This window comes from Anomaloglossus baeobatrachus, chromosome 4 (assembly GCF_048569485.1).
Source record: "Anomaloglossus baeobatrachus isolate aAnoBae1 chromosome 4, aAnoBae1.hap1, whole genome shotgun sequence".
Lineage (NCBI taxonomy): Eukaryota > Metazoa > Chordata > Amphibia > Anura > Aromobatidae > Anomaloglossus > Anomaloglossus baeobatrachus.
In genome coordinates, this window is record NC_134356.1 from 227,865,049 (window position 1) to 227,883,859 (window position 18,811).

The 18,811-nt window shown below is 46.0% G+C and overlaps 1 protein-coding gene across 1 annotated transcript in view; it reads right to left on the reverse strand.

The window, feature by feature from the left end:
• PAH (phenylalanine hydroxylase) overlaps positions 1-18,811 on the reverse strand; it is a 119,568-nt gene that overhangs the window by 42,860 nt on the left and 57,897 nt on the right. Inside the window, exon 5 of the mRNA XM_075342400.1 lies at positions 8,153-8,241. Within this exon, the coding sequence (XP_075198515.1) occupies positions 8,153-8,241 (89 nt within the window). The remainder of the gene's footprint in view (positions 1-8,152; positions 8,242-18,811) is intronic.

Sequence of the window (18,811 nt, forward strand, 5' to 3'; positions counted from 1 at the left end):
CTCCACACGGCTGGATCTTGTCACAGGTAGGAAATCCTCTATTTTGATTGTCGTGACGCCACTCTCAGAATTGCGGTCAGTGGAGACCGCCACTGCAGGTTAGGGGTGCCTGGGGCTGATAGTAGGTGCAGTCAGTTGTAATAGCCTCCTGAGAGTGAGGCATGCCCCAGGGTCCCGTGTAGGTGTGTGGAACTACAAGTCGCAGAATGACTCACACGCACAAGCAGGATGTCTTTCAGGGGTTTTACTCACTGATGGTGGCAGGGTGAGTAACCCGGGCGTAGCTGGGATGAACCAGGCTGGAACCAGGTGTCCTTCAGGCTGACTGGTGAGGGTGGCTACCAACTCGCCTTCCTTAGCCCGTTGTGTTTTGGGGTAACCCCTGCTTGAAGCCCTGCTGGGGTCGCCCAGGGAAGTTGCTGGTGCCTCTCTCCCCTTCTTTTGGCCCGTTTGCTTGTAGCCTGGACCAGGTCACTCCGGCTGCTTGCCTCCTGTGAGCTATGGGCCCTAACTTTGACTACGTGGCTGCGGACTCTGTGGTGTTGTCTTGGGGGTGTAAAGTGCCCCCTCATGCAGGTTTGGCAAAGGAAAGGTGGATCTATCCCTGCACTGAGACCTGCTACCCGTTTGGGCCTGGTATCTCCCTGACAGTCTCCTTACTTTCCACTCCGTTGCTCTCTCTTTAGCCGTGTGTGGATTTCGGGCAGCACTACCAGGTGACCGTTCTCCCCCGTCGGTAGTCACTGCGCGTACGTTGTCAGAATTGTGTAGAGCTACAGGGTCTGCTTCTGCCCTCCCTGAACTTCACCACTCAACTGTCTTCGGCTCACTCTTCCCTCCTCTCCTGTTCTTGCCTACGTCACCTAGCAACCAGGCTCTCTACCACACCCCTCGAGTGGAGATGGAGGCTTCGCCCCCTCCTGGGATCCCCAGGGGTCCTCTCAAAGGTAAATGTGTGAGACCTGATCACTATGCGCCTGTGTAGTCACACACCTCGGTCAGCCTTCTGGATTACCTGTTTTGTACTGTCCCCAGCATGGGTGCAGTACTCAGTGGTGCCTGACCAGGTCAGGGGCGCTACATTCCCCCTTAGTTATCACCAGCACGTCCTCGGGCTGCAAGACAACATTTTGAAATGCATAAAACAGTAAAACATGGTAAAACGTTTTAAAACCATCAGGTACCATACATCACCACCTTCCACCCACAAGTCCGTTAACCCACCCTAAACCCCCAGGAGGTAGGTCACCGGTTTCTTTTGGTAACCAGGTCTGGGCCATCAGCTTCCCCAGACCTTTCTTCCCATCTGCCTCTCCCGTTGGCCGCGCCTTCAGCCACTTCTGGCAGGATGTAGAGGCGGCTTTCATGGTCTGGTGGTTTCAGGGTATACCTGGCCTGGTGGAGCCGCGCCTTCAGCCTCTTCTGGCAGGATGCAGAGGCGGCCTCCACAGTTGGTGCTGACCAGGTACCCTCTTTGTGGTGGAGAGCCAGGCCCCATAAACAGGCGTGCTCCCTGGTAGTGGTTGTACCTCTGGGGTAACTATAAACACTGCGAGAGTTTGTGGCTATAGCCAGTTCATAGCCTTAAGGTTCATGGGCTAAAGTGTAAAAGGATTTCTCACACAAGTTCATGTGGGCACGTGCTTAAACTTGAACGTTGCAAACTTCAAACTGCTGTAGTTTTCTTTACTTTTCTCTACATGGACTTTGCTCCTTCTTCCTCCTCACCAGGGCTTGGGCCTGTAGGGCTGTGGCACCTGTCGTCATCATCTGTAGTGGTTTCATCAATGAGTTCTTTGTATTTTCTTTCCTCTTCTTCTGTGTCTGTTTCTTTTTCTCTTTCTTTATCTTGTAGTGTTGAGACAGCAGGTTTACTGTAGGGATTCCTGGGACATGGTGTAACATCTAGTGCGTACCATCCGCGTTCTCCTTGGTGTTTGGTGAATTCTACTGAGTCTCCTATCTGTAGGTTTCTTCCTGGATGTCCTCTAGGTAAATGTGCTCTCACATCCCTTCTGTTCACAAAGATGCCCTCTTTTACACCAGGTGCTACTATAAAGCCATATCCAGACCTTAGACTGAAGTCTTCTACAACTCCTCGACAAAGTGGGCCTCTGACCTGCGATTTGGCTCTTCTCAAGGACCGCTTTTCCTCTAAGTCTCTGGCCGTGACCTCGTCCTTCTCCTCGGGAGACTGCTGTGCAGGTGGATCCCTTATCCTGCTGCGGCGCCGTGTCCTGCGGGCTGGGTCCTGCCTGGCTGCTATCTCACCGCTTGCAGGCTCCCAGGTGAGGTATCTGGACAAATCTTCCTCAGCGGAGGATGTCGGGCTCTCTTCATCCCAGCGGGAGTACGGCAGCATCTCTGGCTCTTGGACTGGTGCTGCATCCACTGCTGATGGCTCTGGGGTCAGCTTCTCAACTTCCTGGCCTCCCCTCCCCCTTAGTTCTTCTGGGCACTCCTCTTGTGGCAGCGCTAGGGATGGATTTTCATCAGCAGGCCAGGGCGGGGGACCCTTTGGCATGAATGTTGCAGGAGTCTTCCTGTGAGTATGCGGAGGGAGCAGATACCGGTCCACCATCTCCTTTGGGAAGTGGGCCTCTAGATCAACCTTCAGCTTCCAGTATTCGGGGTCCTCCCCCAGCAGGGACTTCCTAGCAGGGACTTCCTTGGGCTGGGGAGCGGTGTCTGCCCTGGCCTTGCAGGCCGGGGTAAATAATGGTACAGTCTTGTCTTGGCGGGCCGAGCCTGGCGTGGCAGCGGCCTGGTCGTGGCGGGCCGAGCCTGGCGTGGCAGCGGCCTGGTCTTGGCGGGCCGAGCAGGGCATCGCTGCGGCGGCCTGGATTGGCGTCGCAGCTGCGATGGGATCTGTGCGGGCCGGGCTGGGCGCTTCTGCGGCCTGGATTGGCGTCGCAGCTGCGATGGGATCTGTGCGGGCCGGGCTGGGCGCTTCTGCGGCCTGGATTGGCGTCGCAGCTGCGATGGGATCTGTGCGGGCCGGGCTGGGCGCTTCTGCGGCCTGGATTGGCGTCGCAGCTGCAGCCGGTCCTTGGCGGGCCGCACCTGCGGCGTGGAGGAGGGTCGCGGCGGCAGCCGGATCTTTGCGGGCCGGGCTGGGCATCGTTGCGGCGGCCTGGGCTCGGCGGGCCGCACCTGGCGTGGCTGCGGCCTGATTCAGCGTCGCCGCGCCGGGCATCTCCCCAGGGACCGCGGGCATGGCAGCAGGGGTCGGGGCACTCGCGCTGACAGGGGCAACACCGGACTCACCCATCGGTAACATCATCGGGGTCTGAGTCGTCGCCGCTCGGTCTGGCACTCGTCGTGCGGTTCCCCTCTCATAGGCCTGAACCGCTGCAGCCATCTCCAGAAGCTCCGTGCGTCCCTCGCTGATCTGCCATACGACCCTGGCCTCCAGTTGGTCGCAAAACTGGGCAAGTTCCCGATACCACCAGGCAGCGGAGCCTGGCTCTGGGTCTCTGCGTTCAGACGCCATTTCCTCTGCGTCTCCTTCTTCTAGTAGCAGGCTTCTGGCTCCCTTTCTTTCCCGACGTCTCTCAACGCCTCCGCTCTCATCACTTGCGAGGCCAGGACCCTTCAGGGGATCTCTGGGTAGCCACACCTCTTCGTGGGCGGTAACTTCTCCCAGCGCGGGCTGCTGTTGTTTTTCAGCGCGCTTTTCATGGTGGCAATATGGCGGCGCTTCCAATTTTCCAAGCGGACCGCCCAGGCACATGGTCACCTGTCTGAACAGGTCTAGTCCTTATCCTGTTCGTGACGCCAGATGTGTGGGGCCCCGAGGTTCGGTGTCGGTGCAGCGGTGCATTACCTTCAGGGACTCCACGCGGCTGGATCTTGTCACAGGTAGGAAATCCTCTATTTTGATTGTCGTGACGCCACTCTCAGAATTGCGGTCAGTGGAGACCGCCACTGCAGGTTAGGGGTGCCTGGGGCTGATAGTAGGTGCAGTCAGTTGTAATAGCCTCCTGAGAGTGAGGCATGCCCCAGGGTCCCGTGTAGGTGTGTGGAACTACAAGTCGCAGAATGACTCACACGCACAAGCAGGATGTCTTTCAGGGGTTTTACTCACTGATGGTGGCAGGGTGAGTAACCCGGGCGTAGCTGGGATGAACCAGGCTGGAACCAGGTGTCCTTCAGGCTGACTGGTGAGGGTGGCTACCAACTCACCTTCCTTAGCCCGTTGTGTTTTGGGGTAACCCCTGCTTGAAGCCCTGCTGGGGTCGCCCAGGGAAGTTGCTGGTGCCTCTCTCCCCTTCTTTTGGCCCGTTTGCTTGTAGCCTGGACCAGGTCACTCCGGCTGCTTGCCTCCTGTGAGCTATGGGCCCTAACTTTGGCTACGTGGCTGCGGACTCTGTGGTGTTGTCTTGGGGGTGTAAAGTGCCCCCTCATGCAGGTTTGGCAAAGGAAAGGTGGATCTATCCCTGCACTGGGACCTGCTACCCGTTTGGGCCTGGTATCTCCCTGACAGTCTCCTTACTTTCCACTCCGTTGCTCTCTCTTTAGCCGTGTTTGGATTTCGGGCAGCACTACCAGGTGACCGTTCTCCCCCGTCGGTAGTCACTGCGCGTACGTTGTCAGAATTGTGTAGAGCTACAGGGTCTGCTTCTGCCCTCCCTGAACTTCACCACTCAACTGTCTTCGGCTCACTCTTCCCTCCTCTCCTGTTCTTGCCTACGTCACCTAGCAACCAGGCTCTCTACCACACCCCTCGAGTGGAGATGGAGGCTTCGCCCCCTCCTGGGATCCCCAGGGGTCCTCTCAAAGGTAAATGTGTGAGACCTGATCACTATGCGCCTGTGTAGTCACACACCTCGGTCAGCCTTCTGGATTACCTGTTTTGTACTGTCCCCAGCATGGGTGTAGTACTCAGTGGTGCCTGACCAGGTCAGGGGCGCCACAAATCTAGTGTCTGCCAGTGGTGGGGGACTTTAGAGGAGAAAGGATCTGCACAGCTGTGGCCACAGTAAGAGGGAAGTGGCTCTAGGAGCGGCCCTTGGAAGGGATCATTGTAGAAAGTTCTGCCACAGAGTTTCAAAGTGTAACATACAGACAAGGGTGGCCTTCTGTTTCATGAAGATGAAGGCATTACAACTTTCACCATACTTGATTGCTGTCTCTGTAGCCGTGGCTAAACTGCTCTCTGTAACTCTCGGAAAGGAGCCAGTGTATTGTACTGGATGCAAGGAAGATATTTCCCCTGCTCACCAGTATCGTCGTCAGTAAAGAGAAAACCGTCTGCAAAAGTTGATTTGGCTTCCTAATTTTCACATGTAGACGGAACAGTACAGCACAACGTGCAACCCAATGGACAATGCAGATCTCTGACTGCGAGATAGTTTCACACACCAAAACACCAAAATCCCTAATTTCTGTAGTGGGCCCAGGTGTGGAAGATGAGGAAGCCCTCTCCCATGACTCCCACCTCTGGCCACATTACAAGCATAACACATCATACTAATACATTGTGATGATGGCAGGGATTTAGGAGGTGTGCCTGTGCCTTCACCAGCATCATCACTTATGTTGATGAATAACTCCTGTCCTTTTATCTCATCAGGGCCTATGCCTATTTTTCTAGTGCAAGGTAATTTTAATTTGGAAAATACAAATAAAAATTTGAAAAAAATAAATATAAACACAGGTCTGCAAGGGTAACATTGTTTGGAAAGTTATTTTTATATACCTTCGATCGATGAACTCAGTAAAAAACACTGACTCTATAGGCTTTTTTTTGCACCATACATTTCTATTGGGAGCAAAAGCAGATTTTTTTAATGGTATGCTCACACTGGCATATAATATGGAGGTCTTTAATGTGAGAAAAACTCGCATTGCACTCTGACAAGTTATTCAATGAGGCAGAGCAGATGTGACAATTTTTTCTCATACTGAATCGGCATGAGAAAAAAAAACAGAGCATGCTGCAATTGGCATCGTAAATCATGTCAGGTGTACCCATACAAGTCTATGGGTGAATGTGAGACATCAGACAGCACTCAGATGACATCTATAGAGATGGGCAATGGAGAAGAGGGAGAGATGAATCACTTAATCTTCTCCCTACCTGTGTTTTGATTCTTGCATGCAGGAGAATCGAAGTACAGTAGAAAGACACTCGGTTCTCGCTCGCAGCAGAGTTGGAGCCAAGTGTCATTAGCATATCACAATTATAATAATAATAATTATAATAATTTATCACATCTGATGCTCTTGCATCCATCGCTGTAAGCCAATGTGACCATGACCTTAAACAGGGTTCATAAGAGTGTGGTGGTGTGTTTACTATGATTCCTTTCAGTATTTATTGGTTATGGTGGATTACGCTTCTGTTTGTAACAATGTGATCAAAAAGGCTACAAATTCAACTTTAAAAATAAAAAGGATAGTAAATACTGGACTTCACGTCAATAATTCCCCCTGTGCTTTATGGTCCAGGAATACTTGTCTCTTCACCTCCAGGAAACGTGAAGATACACCTGATTCAGAAGATTCAAAACATGAAGAGCAGGATTGTGACAAAGACTTGTATGCTAGTGTGACACCCTGACCTATCAGGTCGTCACTGGGTATTGTGCAATCTGCCCTTCTGCATGATATCCATCTCCTCCTTGGTTGCGGATCCCTGACCTTTGGTGTTGCTAAGAACAAGCTAATCAAAATCCTAGGAACATTCTGCACCACACCCACCAGACACACCAGTGGCTGGCCTGAAGGGAATAGGGTTGCCCACTTGGGGGGTTGGTTGAAGGAGAGGTCAGGAATGTCAAGGGACAGACAGTTGTGAAGTGACTCTCCTGAGGAGAGGTCAGGAGCTGAGCTCCTTGAGACTACTAGGTGGCAGACATTGGTCTGGCCAGGTAGGAGCTGGAGCCCGGCCGCAGGGGATCGTGACAAGGGGCACGGACTATCGAGGAGGACAGCCTGCGGCCTTGTGCCATCACCGGGCAGGGGCCAGGGCACAACGGGATACGTGGAATCTAGGCCAGGAAGTAGCTTCAGGCGTCCTGGTAATTTACCCGACGAGGACGGAGCCTTCAAGATCCGTTCTCCACCCACTCCAAAATCGGGGTACTAGCGTAACGAGGGTGATAGGACTTTTCCACTATATAGTCCAAAAAATCCCAAGCATGAACCCTGAGAGCAAGCTCACCCAGTTAGCCATACTGGTGAGCGGGACCCGTTTAGTTTCAGGCTAAAAGGGACCAACTACAGAAAAGAGGTGCCAAGGTTAAGGTACAGACCAACAAGCAACACCATCGGGCACGGGATCCAGGCGTGCTTAAAGTCATGGACATTGAGTATGTAACACCAATGTTTAAATCATATTTGACATGCTTACTGGAAATGCAGCTACAGGGAGAAAATGAAGCTGTATCACTCTACAGCTGATCACTTTCAGTCATCAGAGTGGTGGAAAGAGCTATTATAATTACCGTCCACTGCAGAGGGAGTATGCTGTAATCACTCTCCAGCACTTTGATTGAAAGCTTGCTATGCAGCATGTTTGTGCAGCATTTGTGTCCAGGGCAGGCTGTCAAAGTGAAGGGAAGGGAGTCAAACTGCGCTCACATATTTTGAACAGTAATGTAGCAGCTCCCTGCCGCATCCTGATAACTAGAAGTGAGTGACTGCAAGGCAATACAGCTTAATTATTTTCCTGCTGCAGGGAGAATGTAAGTTAATTTTCTCCCTGCAGCTGCACTTCCAGACCAGACATGATTTAGACACTTTACCATTTACGTAAAAATTACTACCCTATCTGCAGATCAGTAGATTATTTGGAAGGGACAAGTTCCCTTTAACTATTGTTTACACCTAGTGCTTTTGGACATATCTTGGAGGTAGCATAAGTACGCACATCCTGTTATAAAGGGACATTGAACCTAAATTCTTTCTTATCTATATTTACAGTTAAAATGTGTGTTGGTAGAGATGTTAAACAGTAACAGCTCACATGGAAAGAAATAGTTTGTGTTCAGGTTTTTGTAGGTCAAAAATAACCATTTTTCCAGCTGATAGAGAGCTAATACATGGGAGGTTTGTCTCCACCATGTTTACAGCCACCACACTGAGACCAGAGAGCAGAACTAAAAGCAATGAACGTCACATAAACAATATAGGAACATATACTTACAGGATGGTCTGCATCAAGCTCAGCTCCATAGCTCAAGATTTGATTTGCAAACTTGTCCAGGTCTTGAATGGTTCTTGGAAACCATGGAACTAAAATCACAAAATGGCATCACTCAGAACATTGCAATATGTGAATAGAGTTGACGTTTATCTGTAGTATTGATTTTGGGTGTATTACTTATAGTAATAATAATTTTATAAAGCACCCTTTCCTTTTTATTGCCAACACTAGTAAGCCTATGTGTATACAACTCAATATGGTAGATATCAACTTACATAGGTATCACATATGGACCGGTCCCCTAGGGGAGCAGTTTGTGAGTAAATCCAAGACATACGTTTACTAACTGTTTGGATTTCACCTTGCAACACAATGAAAATCAGTGAATGTAGTAGTTTAACTCATTCTTAAAAAGTCTTTGAATTGAAAATGTTTTAACTGATTTTTGGAGACATAGAACTTTATTGCATAATAATTTTAATTCTTAAAATCCACATAAAAAACCCACCGCGTATGTGTTCTGTGTGCGCATGCTGTAAAGCTGGCATACAGCTATGTGTTGCTGTTAAGCTAAATACTATGTCTTCTGACCTAGCCATAGACATAAGGCTCAGCTTGGTCAACTGTTCCAAGTATTTTAACCCCTTTCTGACATGGGGAAGTTGTTGGCTTAATATGACGTATGATCATGTCATGGTGGTGGTGCAAAAACTTGGCACTCAAGATCAATGTGAATAGTGGTTTTTACTGTGAAGAACTTATAGGACCAGCACAGTTTCGGTCAAAGACCTTCATCGGTGTGTGTGCAGAGGGTCCTCAGAAAGTATAGCAACTTGGCAAATGGCGTAGCTGGATATGATGCAGTGTCAACCGATGTCTATGTGGCAATGCTGTTTGCCAAGTTGCTATACTTTGAGGACCCTCTACATGCATATTGATGAAGGTCTTTGACTGAAACGTCTGTGCTTGTGCTGGTCCTATATGTTCTTCTGAATAAAAACTACTATTCACGTTGATCTTGAGTGCCACTATTCTACATGTACTTGAGATTGTTTTGGACCCTACGTGAGCACCACCCCAGAAGTGCCGTGTGTATCAACTCACATGGTGGTGGTGCAGGCACAAGAGCTGTGGCCACATAATCACCCCCGAGAGCTCAGCCTAACTGACAGCTGAGCTCAGGCAGCATTTCGCGAACTCCCTAGCTCACCACATCGCCTCTCTCACCAATCTTCTCCTCCTTACGTGATCATAGAGAGCCAATAGCTTTCAAAACATCAATAGGTTATATACAGTAATGACCTTCAGATCGGCCTTGTAGGGTGGACTGTTAGTCCCTGCTAAAAGCAGGGTCAAACAGGCCTTATATCATTGTAAACTGGCAGGTCCAATGTATTGCAATGAATGATAATTGCAGTGTATTAGATTAGTAATCAGACGATAAAATGTTCAACTTCCATAAAGCAACCCTGAGAGTTGCTGTTTTTAAAAGGGGATATTCTTAAGGGATATTCGGAAAAGTAAAGCCTTCAAAGTCATATCAAAACTAAAATGGTCCCAAAAAAAAAAAAAATCGATTTTTCAAATTTCAGTGTAAAATTGAAAAAATTATTTTGAAAAGATACTGATGTAACGAAGACATGATAAATATTATTAATTAATTATTTTCTGCAGTATGATTATCATTTTTAAATGTATAGAAATGCAAAGTTTGAAAATTGCCATATTGTTTTTTAAATATTGTCAAATTTTATATATTTTTATAAATAAATGAAAACATATAAGACCTAAATATACCATCTACCCATAAAGTACAATGTGTCATGAAAAAACAATCTCCAAATCATTCTTATGTGTAAAAGCATTCTAAAGTTATTACCACAGGTCAGCAAGGTTAAATCTAGCTTAGGCACAAAAGGGTTAATGGGAAGAAAGGAGAAGTCTGGCAGTGGTGTATCTTCCAGAGAACAAATTGAAAAAATCTTTTGTCCACTGATATAATCTGTTGAGGTAGAATCGGGTGGCTCCCAAACTCGTTACTTAGTAGTCAGACTTTTTGAACATGGAACTTAATAGTAGAAATGATCAAATCTTTTGAAATGTGAATATGCCAAGTATGACAAATTATTCTACAAAATTTGATTTGCAGCAAAATTTGGTTTTGCTAAGTCTCCATTTGCCTTGAAAAGACGTATATGCAACTCTGAAGACTCCTAGGACTGCATCCAACTCCTTTCAAGCTCTTCTTAAGGCCTCTTTCACACGTACGGTACGTGTATAGTCCGTTTCCTCACGTACCGGAGACACGTAGACCTATGTCTTCCTATGGTTTAGGACACACGTATACATTTTCGCACGGAACGTGTGTCCGTTCCGTACATAAGTGTGTCCGTGCGTTTCTCATGGCAACATGTCCGTTTTCTCTCCGGCATCACGGGTGTCACACGGAACACAAACGGGTCACATGTAACACAAACGGACCACACGGATGTGTTCCGTGTGACACGCACTGGAGAAAATACGTGTCTGCGAGATAAAAACCCAAAACTTTACTCACCTTCTCCAGCCCTGCAGTCTCTTTCGCTGCTGTCACTTACTGTCGACCGCCGCTCATTATGCTCATTGCATATTCACTTCACTGCGGCCGGAAGCAGCATCAGCGGGGAGTCGGCAGGACCGGAGACCGAAGTTCAGCACCACGGACAGCAAATTCAGGGACAGGTGAGCAGAAAGTTCCCGTTCTCCGTTTGTTATCACGGATAACACACAGAGAACACACGTAGGCAATAAACATGGCTCACGGAGGGCAAAACGCACCTCTGACACGTCCATGAAAAACGTGCATGGTTTTTCACGTACGTGTGAAAGAGGCCTAACACATACACAGCCTTAGCAATGTCAAAGCGACATCACTATAGAAATGGATGGTAACCCAGTAGTAACCAACAGCCTAGTTTTTCATGGTTTTTTTTTATAAAAAATAGTCAAAAAATTATCCCTCTTTGTTATTTGTGATCAGGCAGACCATTATGTGCAGAAATCATTGTGCCATTGTTAGAGGTAATATCTTTCTTCTGTGACTGAGACTAGTTTTGTTTTTCTTTTACACTACTTTATCAATTGCCGCTAATGTTTTTTTCATTTACCATACATTTTTGATATCACTATAAATTACTTTGAACATCTTTTCTATCCTAATCTTTTCCAAAAAGGATATAACAAGAGGTTCTGGGTAAATACTGGCATAGAAGACAAAATATAGCAGCAGTCCACAGTATAAGTATGACATGTAGAGTTGTCAAATTGGACTATTAAAATAGTTGAGCAAAAACAGACATACACAGTTAAATGTCTACATGTAATAAACAATTTTTTTTTTAAAAAGTGTGAACCCACTTTCCAAAAATGAAATAAGAAATGCTATATACAGTATATCGTATATCACTAAAATCAGTACATCCTTCCCATTTTTGTAAATATTTTATTATATCTTTCAGCTGGACAACGCTGAAGATATGTCACTTTGATACAATGTAAAGTAGTCAGTGTATAGCTTATGTAACAATAAAAATTTGGTGTGCCCTCTAAATAACTTAATACACAGCCATTAAAGTATAGGTTGTTGGCAACAAAAGTGAGTACAACCCTAATGCAGGCATCACACGAGACGATATATCGTGCGATATGTCGGCGGGGTCATGTCGTAAGTGACGCACATCTGGCATCGCTTGATATATTGTAGCGTGTGACAGCTATGAAAGAGCAAAAATACTCATCTTCTCGTTCATCGCTGACACGTCGCTCATTTTCTAAAAATCGCACGTCCTGTTGTTCATCGTTCCTGGGGCAGCACATATCGCTCCGTGTGACACCCCGGGAATGATGTACACAGCTTACCTGCGTCCCGCCAGCAATGCGGAAGGAAGGAGGTGGGCGGGATGTTTACGTCCCGCTCATCTCTGCCCCTCCGCTTCTATTGGCCGACCGCTGTGTGACATCGCTGTGACGCTGAACGATCCTCCCCCTTCAGGAAGTGGATGTTTACCGCCCACAGCGACGTCGCTCAGCAAGTAAGTATGTGTGACGGGGTTTAATGACTTTGTGTGCCACGGGCAAGTAATTGCCCATGACGCACAAACGACCGGGGCAGGTACGATCGCTCGTGCGATCGCACGATAGATCGTATCGAGTGACGCCTGCATAAGGGTGGCTTTACACGCTGTGATCTCGCTAGCGAGATCACTAGCATGCGTACCCTCCCCCATCGTTTGTGCGAAACAGGCAAATCGCTGCCCGTGGAGCACAAAATCGCGCAGACCCGTCACACTACTTACCTGCCTAGCGACATCGCTAAGGGGGGCGGTTCGTTCGACGTCACAGCGACGTCACTAAGCGGCCACCCAATCAAAGCGGAGGGGCGGAGATGAGCGGGACGAACATCCCGCCCACCTCCTTCCCTCCTCATTGCTGGCGGGACGCAGGTAAGGAGAGGTTCCTCATTCCTGCGATGTCACACATAGCGATGTGTGCTGCCGCAGGAATGACGAACTACATCGTCCGTCAGCATCAGCAACGATAATTGGGAAGAGGGGGGATGTCACCGATGAGCAATTTTGAATGTTTTTGCGACGATTCAAAATCGCTCATAGGTGTCACACACAACGACATCGCTAAAGCGGCCAGATGTGCGTCACAAATTCCGTGACCCCAACAACATCGCTTTAGCTATATTGTATCGTGTAAGTGAAAATGGCCAAATTGTGACCAGTTAGTCAATTTCCTTTCTTACTGTCTTGTGACTCATTGGTATTTAACGGTCATAGGTGTGAATGGGGAGTAGGTGTATTAAATTTGGTGTTATCACTCACACACTTTCTCATACTGGACACCTGGAAGTTCAACATGGCACCTCATGGGAAAGAATTCTCTGAGGATATGAAAAAATAATAGTTGTTCTACATAAAGATAGCCTAGGCTATAAGAAGTTTGCCAGCACCGTGAAACTGAGCTGCAGCACAGTGGCCATGACCATACAGTGGTTTAACAAGACAGGTTACACTAAGAACAGTTCTCGTCTTGGTCAAACAAACAAGTTGAATGCACGTGCTCAGCGTAATATCCTGAGGTTGTCTTTTCAAAACAGAAGTATGAGTGCTGCCAGATTAGGAAGGTCAGCCTGTCAGTACTCAGACAAAATGCAACACAGTGCATTAGATTGATCTGAATGGCTGTCATCCAAGAAGGAAGCATCTTCTAAAGATGAAGCAAAAGACAGTCCACAGTTTGCTGAAGACAAGCAGACTAAGGACATGGATTACTGGAACCATGTCCTGTGGTCTGATTAGACCAAGATAAGTTTATTTGGTTCAGATGGTGTCAAGCATGTGTGGCGGCAACCAGGTGAGAAGCTGTTTATAGCCAAGTACAATGGTAGGAGTGAAATGATTTGTGGCTGTATGAGTGCTGTGCTCTGTAGGGAGCTACAGTTTACTGAGGGAACCATGAATGCCAACATGTACTGTGACATACTGAAGCAGAGCATTATCCCCTCCCTTTGTATTCCAACATATTAAGGACCCCAACCACACCTCCAAGATAACCACTGCCTTGCTAAAGAAACTGAGGTTAAAGGTGCTGGAATGGGCAAGCATGTCTCCAGACCTAAACACTTTCTGTTGAAAATCCTCAAATGGCAGGTGGAGGTATACAAGGTCTCTAACATCCACCAGCTCCGTGATGTCATCACAGAGGAGAGGAATATACAAACTGTACACTGAACTACTTTACATTGTATTAGCTGTGCACTGACTCTTTTGGAAAGTATTATACATTCAGTGTTGTCCTATGAAAAGATATAAAATATTTACAAAAATGTGAGGAGTGTACTCACATTTGTGATATACTGTAGGTACATTTCCAAAATCCAGAATCTGCAACAGAGAGCTGTACTGATATGACATATACTGATGTAAAATTTGACTAGCAAAACAGATAAATAAGAATTATCCTTTCTTCAGAAAAAGGATTTGCAATAAAATTAGTATATTCGCTTTTCATAGTATCATAGTATCATAGTTTTTAAGGTTGAAGGGAGACTCTAAGTCCATCTAGTTCAACCCGTAGCCTAACATGTTGATCCAGAGGAAGGCAAAAACCCCCAATGTGGCAAACAAGTTCCAATGGGGAAAAAATTTCCTTCCTGACTCCACATCCGGCAATCAGACTAGTTCCCTGGATCAATACCCTGTCATAAAATCTAATATACATAACTGGTAATATTACATTTTTCAAGAAAGGCGTCCAGGCTCTGCTTAAATGTTAGTAATGAATCACTCATTACAACATCATGCGGCAGAGAGTTCCATAGTCTCACTGCTCGTACAGTAAAGAATCCTCGTCTGTGATTATGATTAAACATTCTTTCCTCAAGACGTAGCGGATGCCCCCGTGTTCCAGTCGCAGGCCTAGGTGTAAAAAGATCTTTGGAAAGGTCTCTGTACTGTCCCCTCATATATTTATACATTGTGATTAGATCCCCCCTAAGCCTTCGTTTTTCCAAACTAAATAACCCCAAGTTTAATAACCTGTTTTGGTATTGCAGCCCACCCATTCCTCTAATAATCTTGGTCGCTCTTCTCTGCACCCTCTCCAGTTCAGCTATGTCCTTCTTATATATCGGTGACCAGAATTGTACACAGTATTCTAAGTGCGGTCGCACTAGTGACTTGTACAGAGGTAGAACTATATTTTTTTCATGAACACTTATACCTCTTTTAATACATCCCATTATTTTATTAGCCCTGGCAGCAGCTGCCTGACACTGTCCACTAAAGTGAAGTTTACCATCCACCCATACACCCAAGTCTTTTTCTGTGTCTGTTTTACCCAGTGTTCTACAATTAAGTACATAATCATAAATGTTATTTCCTCTACCCAAGTGCATGACCTTACATTTATCTACATTAAACTTCAATTGCCAATTCTCAGCCCAATTCTCCAATTTACATAAATCTCCCTGTAATATAAAATTATCCTCCTATGTATTGATTACCCTGCAGAGTTTAGTATCATCTGCAAATATTGAAATTCTACTCCGCATGCCCCCAACAAGGTCATTTATAAATATGTTGAAAAGAAGCGGGCCCAATACTGACCCCTGTGGTACCCCACTATGAACTGAGACCCAGTCCGAGTACGTACCATTAATAACCACCCTTTGTTTCCTATCACTGAGCCAGTTTTTAACCCAGTTACACATATTTTCCCCTATCCCCATTATTCTCATTTTATGTACCAACCTTTTGTGTGGCACCGTATCAAAAGCTTTTGAAAAGTCCATATACACAACATCCACTGCATTTCCCTGGTCCAGGCTTGAACTTACCTCTTTATAGAAGCTGATCAAATTAGTTTGACAGGATCGATCCCTCATAAACCCATGTTGATACTCTGTCATAAGGTTATTTTTCTTGAGATACTCCAGTATAGCATCTCTCAAGAAACCCTCAAGGATTTTACAAACCGTAGAGGTTAAACTTACCGGCCTATAATTTCCCGGCTCAGTTTTTGTCCCCTTTTTGAATATTGGCACCACATTTGCTATGCGCCAGTCCTGCGGTACCGACCCTGTTATTAAGGAATCTGAGAAGATTAAAAATAATGGTCTATCTATCACAGAACTCAATTCGTGTAGTACTCTGGGGTGTATGCCATCCGGGCCCGGAGATTTGTCAACCTTAGTGATTTCGAGGCGGCGGCGTACTTCCTGCTGGGTTAAGCAGGTAATATTCAAGGGTGAATTTATGGTATCACTGGTCATGTCATCTGCCATGGCATTTTCTTGTATAAAAACCGTAGAAAAAAAGTCATTCAGCAGGTTGGCTTTACCCTCATCCCCTTCCACCATTTCACCAAGACTATTTTTAAGGGGGCCAACACTATCGCTTTTCAGTTTTTTACTGTTTATGTAGTTAAAGAATATTTTAGGATTATTTTTACTTTCTCTCGCAATGAGTCTCTCTGTCTCAAACTTAGCTAACTTAATTAGCTTTTTACATATTTTATTTAATTTTCTATAATTATATAATGCCTCATCACTACCTACCCTCTTTAATTCTTTTAAGGCTTTCTGTTTTTCTTTTATTGCTTCCTTTACAGCTCTATTTAGCCATAGGGGTTTCCTCCTATTTCTAGCATGTTTATTCCCATAGGGTATATTTTCTGCACAAGCCCTATTCAGGATGCTCATAAAAGTCTCCCATTTGCTTTGTGTACTTTTATTACTTAGTACATCATCCCAGTTTATTGCACTAAGATCATCTCTCAACCGTTTAAAATTTGCTTTCCTGAAGTTTAGTGTCCTTGTAGCCCCTCTACTAGACATCTTACTAAAGAATACATGAAAACTTATTATTTTGTGATCACTATTCCCCAAGTAACCCCCAACTTGTATATTTGATATGCGGTCTGGCCTATTGGTTAGTACAAGGTCTAGTAGTGCTCCCCCTCTTGTGGGGTCCTGTACTATTTGTGAAAGGTAATTATCTTTCATTGTTATCAAAAATCTATTTCCTTTTCTGGAACTGCAAGTTTCTGTTCCCCAATTTATATCAGGATAGTTAAAGTCCCCCATAATAATTACCTCTCCGAGACTCGCTGCTTTATCAATTTGCTTTATGAGGAGATTCTCAACCTCTTCCATAATATTCGGCGTCTTATAACACACCCCTATCAGTATTTTATTATTCATTCTCCCCCCCCTTATGTCCACCCATAGGGACTCTACATTCTCAGTACCCTCACATATGTTGTCACGCAGGATGGGTTTTAAGGATGATTTTACATATAGACACACACCTCCCCCTCGCTTATTTGTACGGTCATTCCTGAATAGGCTATAACCCTGTAAATTAACAGCCCAGTCATAGCTCTCATCCAGCCATGTCTCTGATATCCCCACTATATCATAATTTTCTTCCAACAATATTAATTCTAATTCCTCCACCTTATTTGTGAGGCTTCGGGCATTAGTGTACATGCACGTTACGTATGACTCTGTACCTGTATTCCTGCTTACTGTATTAACTGTCCTAACCCTTCCCCCCGTACCACCCCCAATTTCATTACTTGTGCCCTGGTCACTATCTGCACTACATTCCCCTTCTATAAAGTGAATACCCTCGCCCCCCATTCCTAGTTTAAACACTCCTCCAACCTTCTAGCCATTTTATGCCCCAGCAGAGCTGCACCTTCCCCATTAAGATGCAGCCCATCCCTAGCATAGAATCTGTAGCCAACTGAAAAGTCGGCCCAATTCTCCAGGAACCCAAAACCCTCTTTCCTACACCAATTCCTGAGCCACCTGTTAACCTCCCTGATCTCTCTTTGCCTCTCTGGTGTGGCTCATGGCACAGGTAGTATTTCCGAAAATACCACCTTTGAGGTCCATGCTTTAAGCTTACAACCTAATTCCCTGAAATCATCTTTAAGGACCTTCCACCTACCTCTAACTTTGTCATTTGTGCCAATGTGTACAATGACCGCTGGGTCCTCCCCAGCCCCTCCCAGTAATCTGTCAACCCGATCAGCGATGTGCCGAACTCGAGCGCCAGGAAGACAACACACTGTTCGGCGATCCCTGTCTTTGTGACAGATTGCCCTATCTGTCCCCCTAATAATTGAGTCCCCCACTACCAGTACATGTCTTGCCTGCCCTGCACTCCTATTCCCCCCCTTACTGGAGCAGACACTCCTCTGGCGTTCAGAGGTCATGCCTTGCTGCAGCAATGCTACCCCTGTAATGACATCCCCCTCATCTGCCAAGTTTGCAAACCTATTGGGGTGTGTCAGTTCAGGACTAGCCTTCCTAGCACTTTTCCATTTACCCCCCTTTCTAACTGTCACCCAGCTACCTACCTCACCGTCCTGCCGCTCCCTACTACGATCCTCCCCCACATCTGACCCAGCAAGCTGCTGCTCAGTGAGCAGCAAACTCCTTTCCATAACAACAAGCAAAACACACTGACTCCAATTGGCACTGATTTTAGATTTTGCTTTCCTTTAAAAAAAATATTGGGCTGTCTTGCTTCTGTGTTCTAGTTCATTAAGAGTGAAGAAAAAATTGTATAATTGTAATTGAAATACAGCAGGTCAGATGACAGCTACACCATATCGCTGTTCAAAGTCCGGCACTGCTGCTGGCATCTATCCTATCTATTTCTAACCCTATCAGTTGAATCTCTGTGTAGGACTCATTCAGATATCTGTTTTTGCATACAAGTTCTATCATGTTTTTCATGAACAGAACCCATCTCTAGTACAGTTTATGGAAATGTTCCCATGTCCGACTTTTGTTACTAACCGAATGGTCCATGAAAGTGTAATATTAAAATTGTCTATTAGTCAGTGAAAAAAATCAGATAGAACTCATATGCCGCTGGTGCTGTTAGTCTTTCATGGACTGTTGGAGAATTTTTTTCTTCATCTAAGAAAAACTGATGAAACTAGGATCCAACTTGGATGATACCCAGATAGCACTCAGAGCACTCTCTTTATTCAAAATCATTCTAAAATGGCTACTGAATTACCTACATCAGCTTTTATACAGTCTATGATAGTCCATTCTGATTGGCTGTCCTATGCAATATGAGATGATAGCTG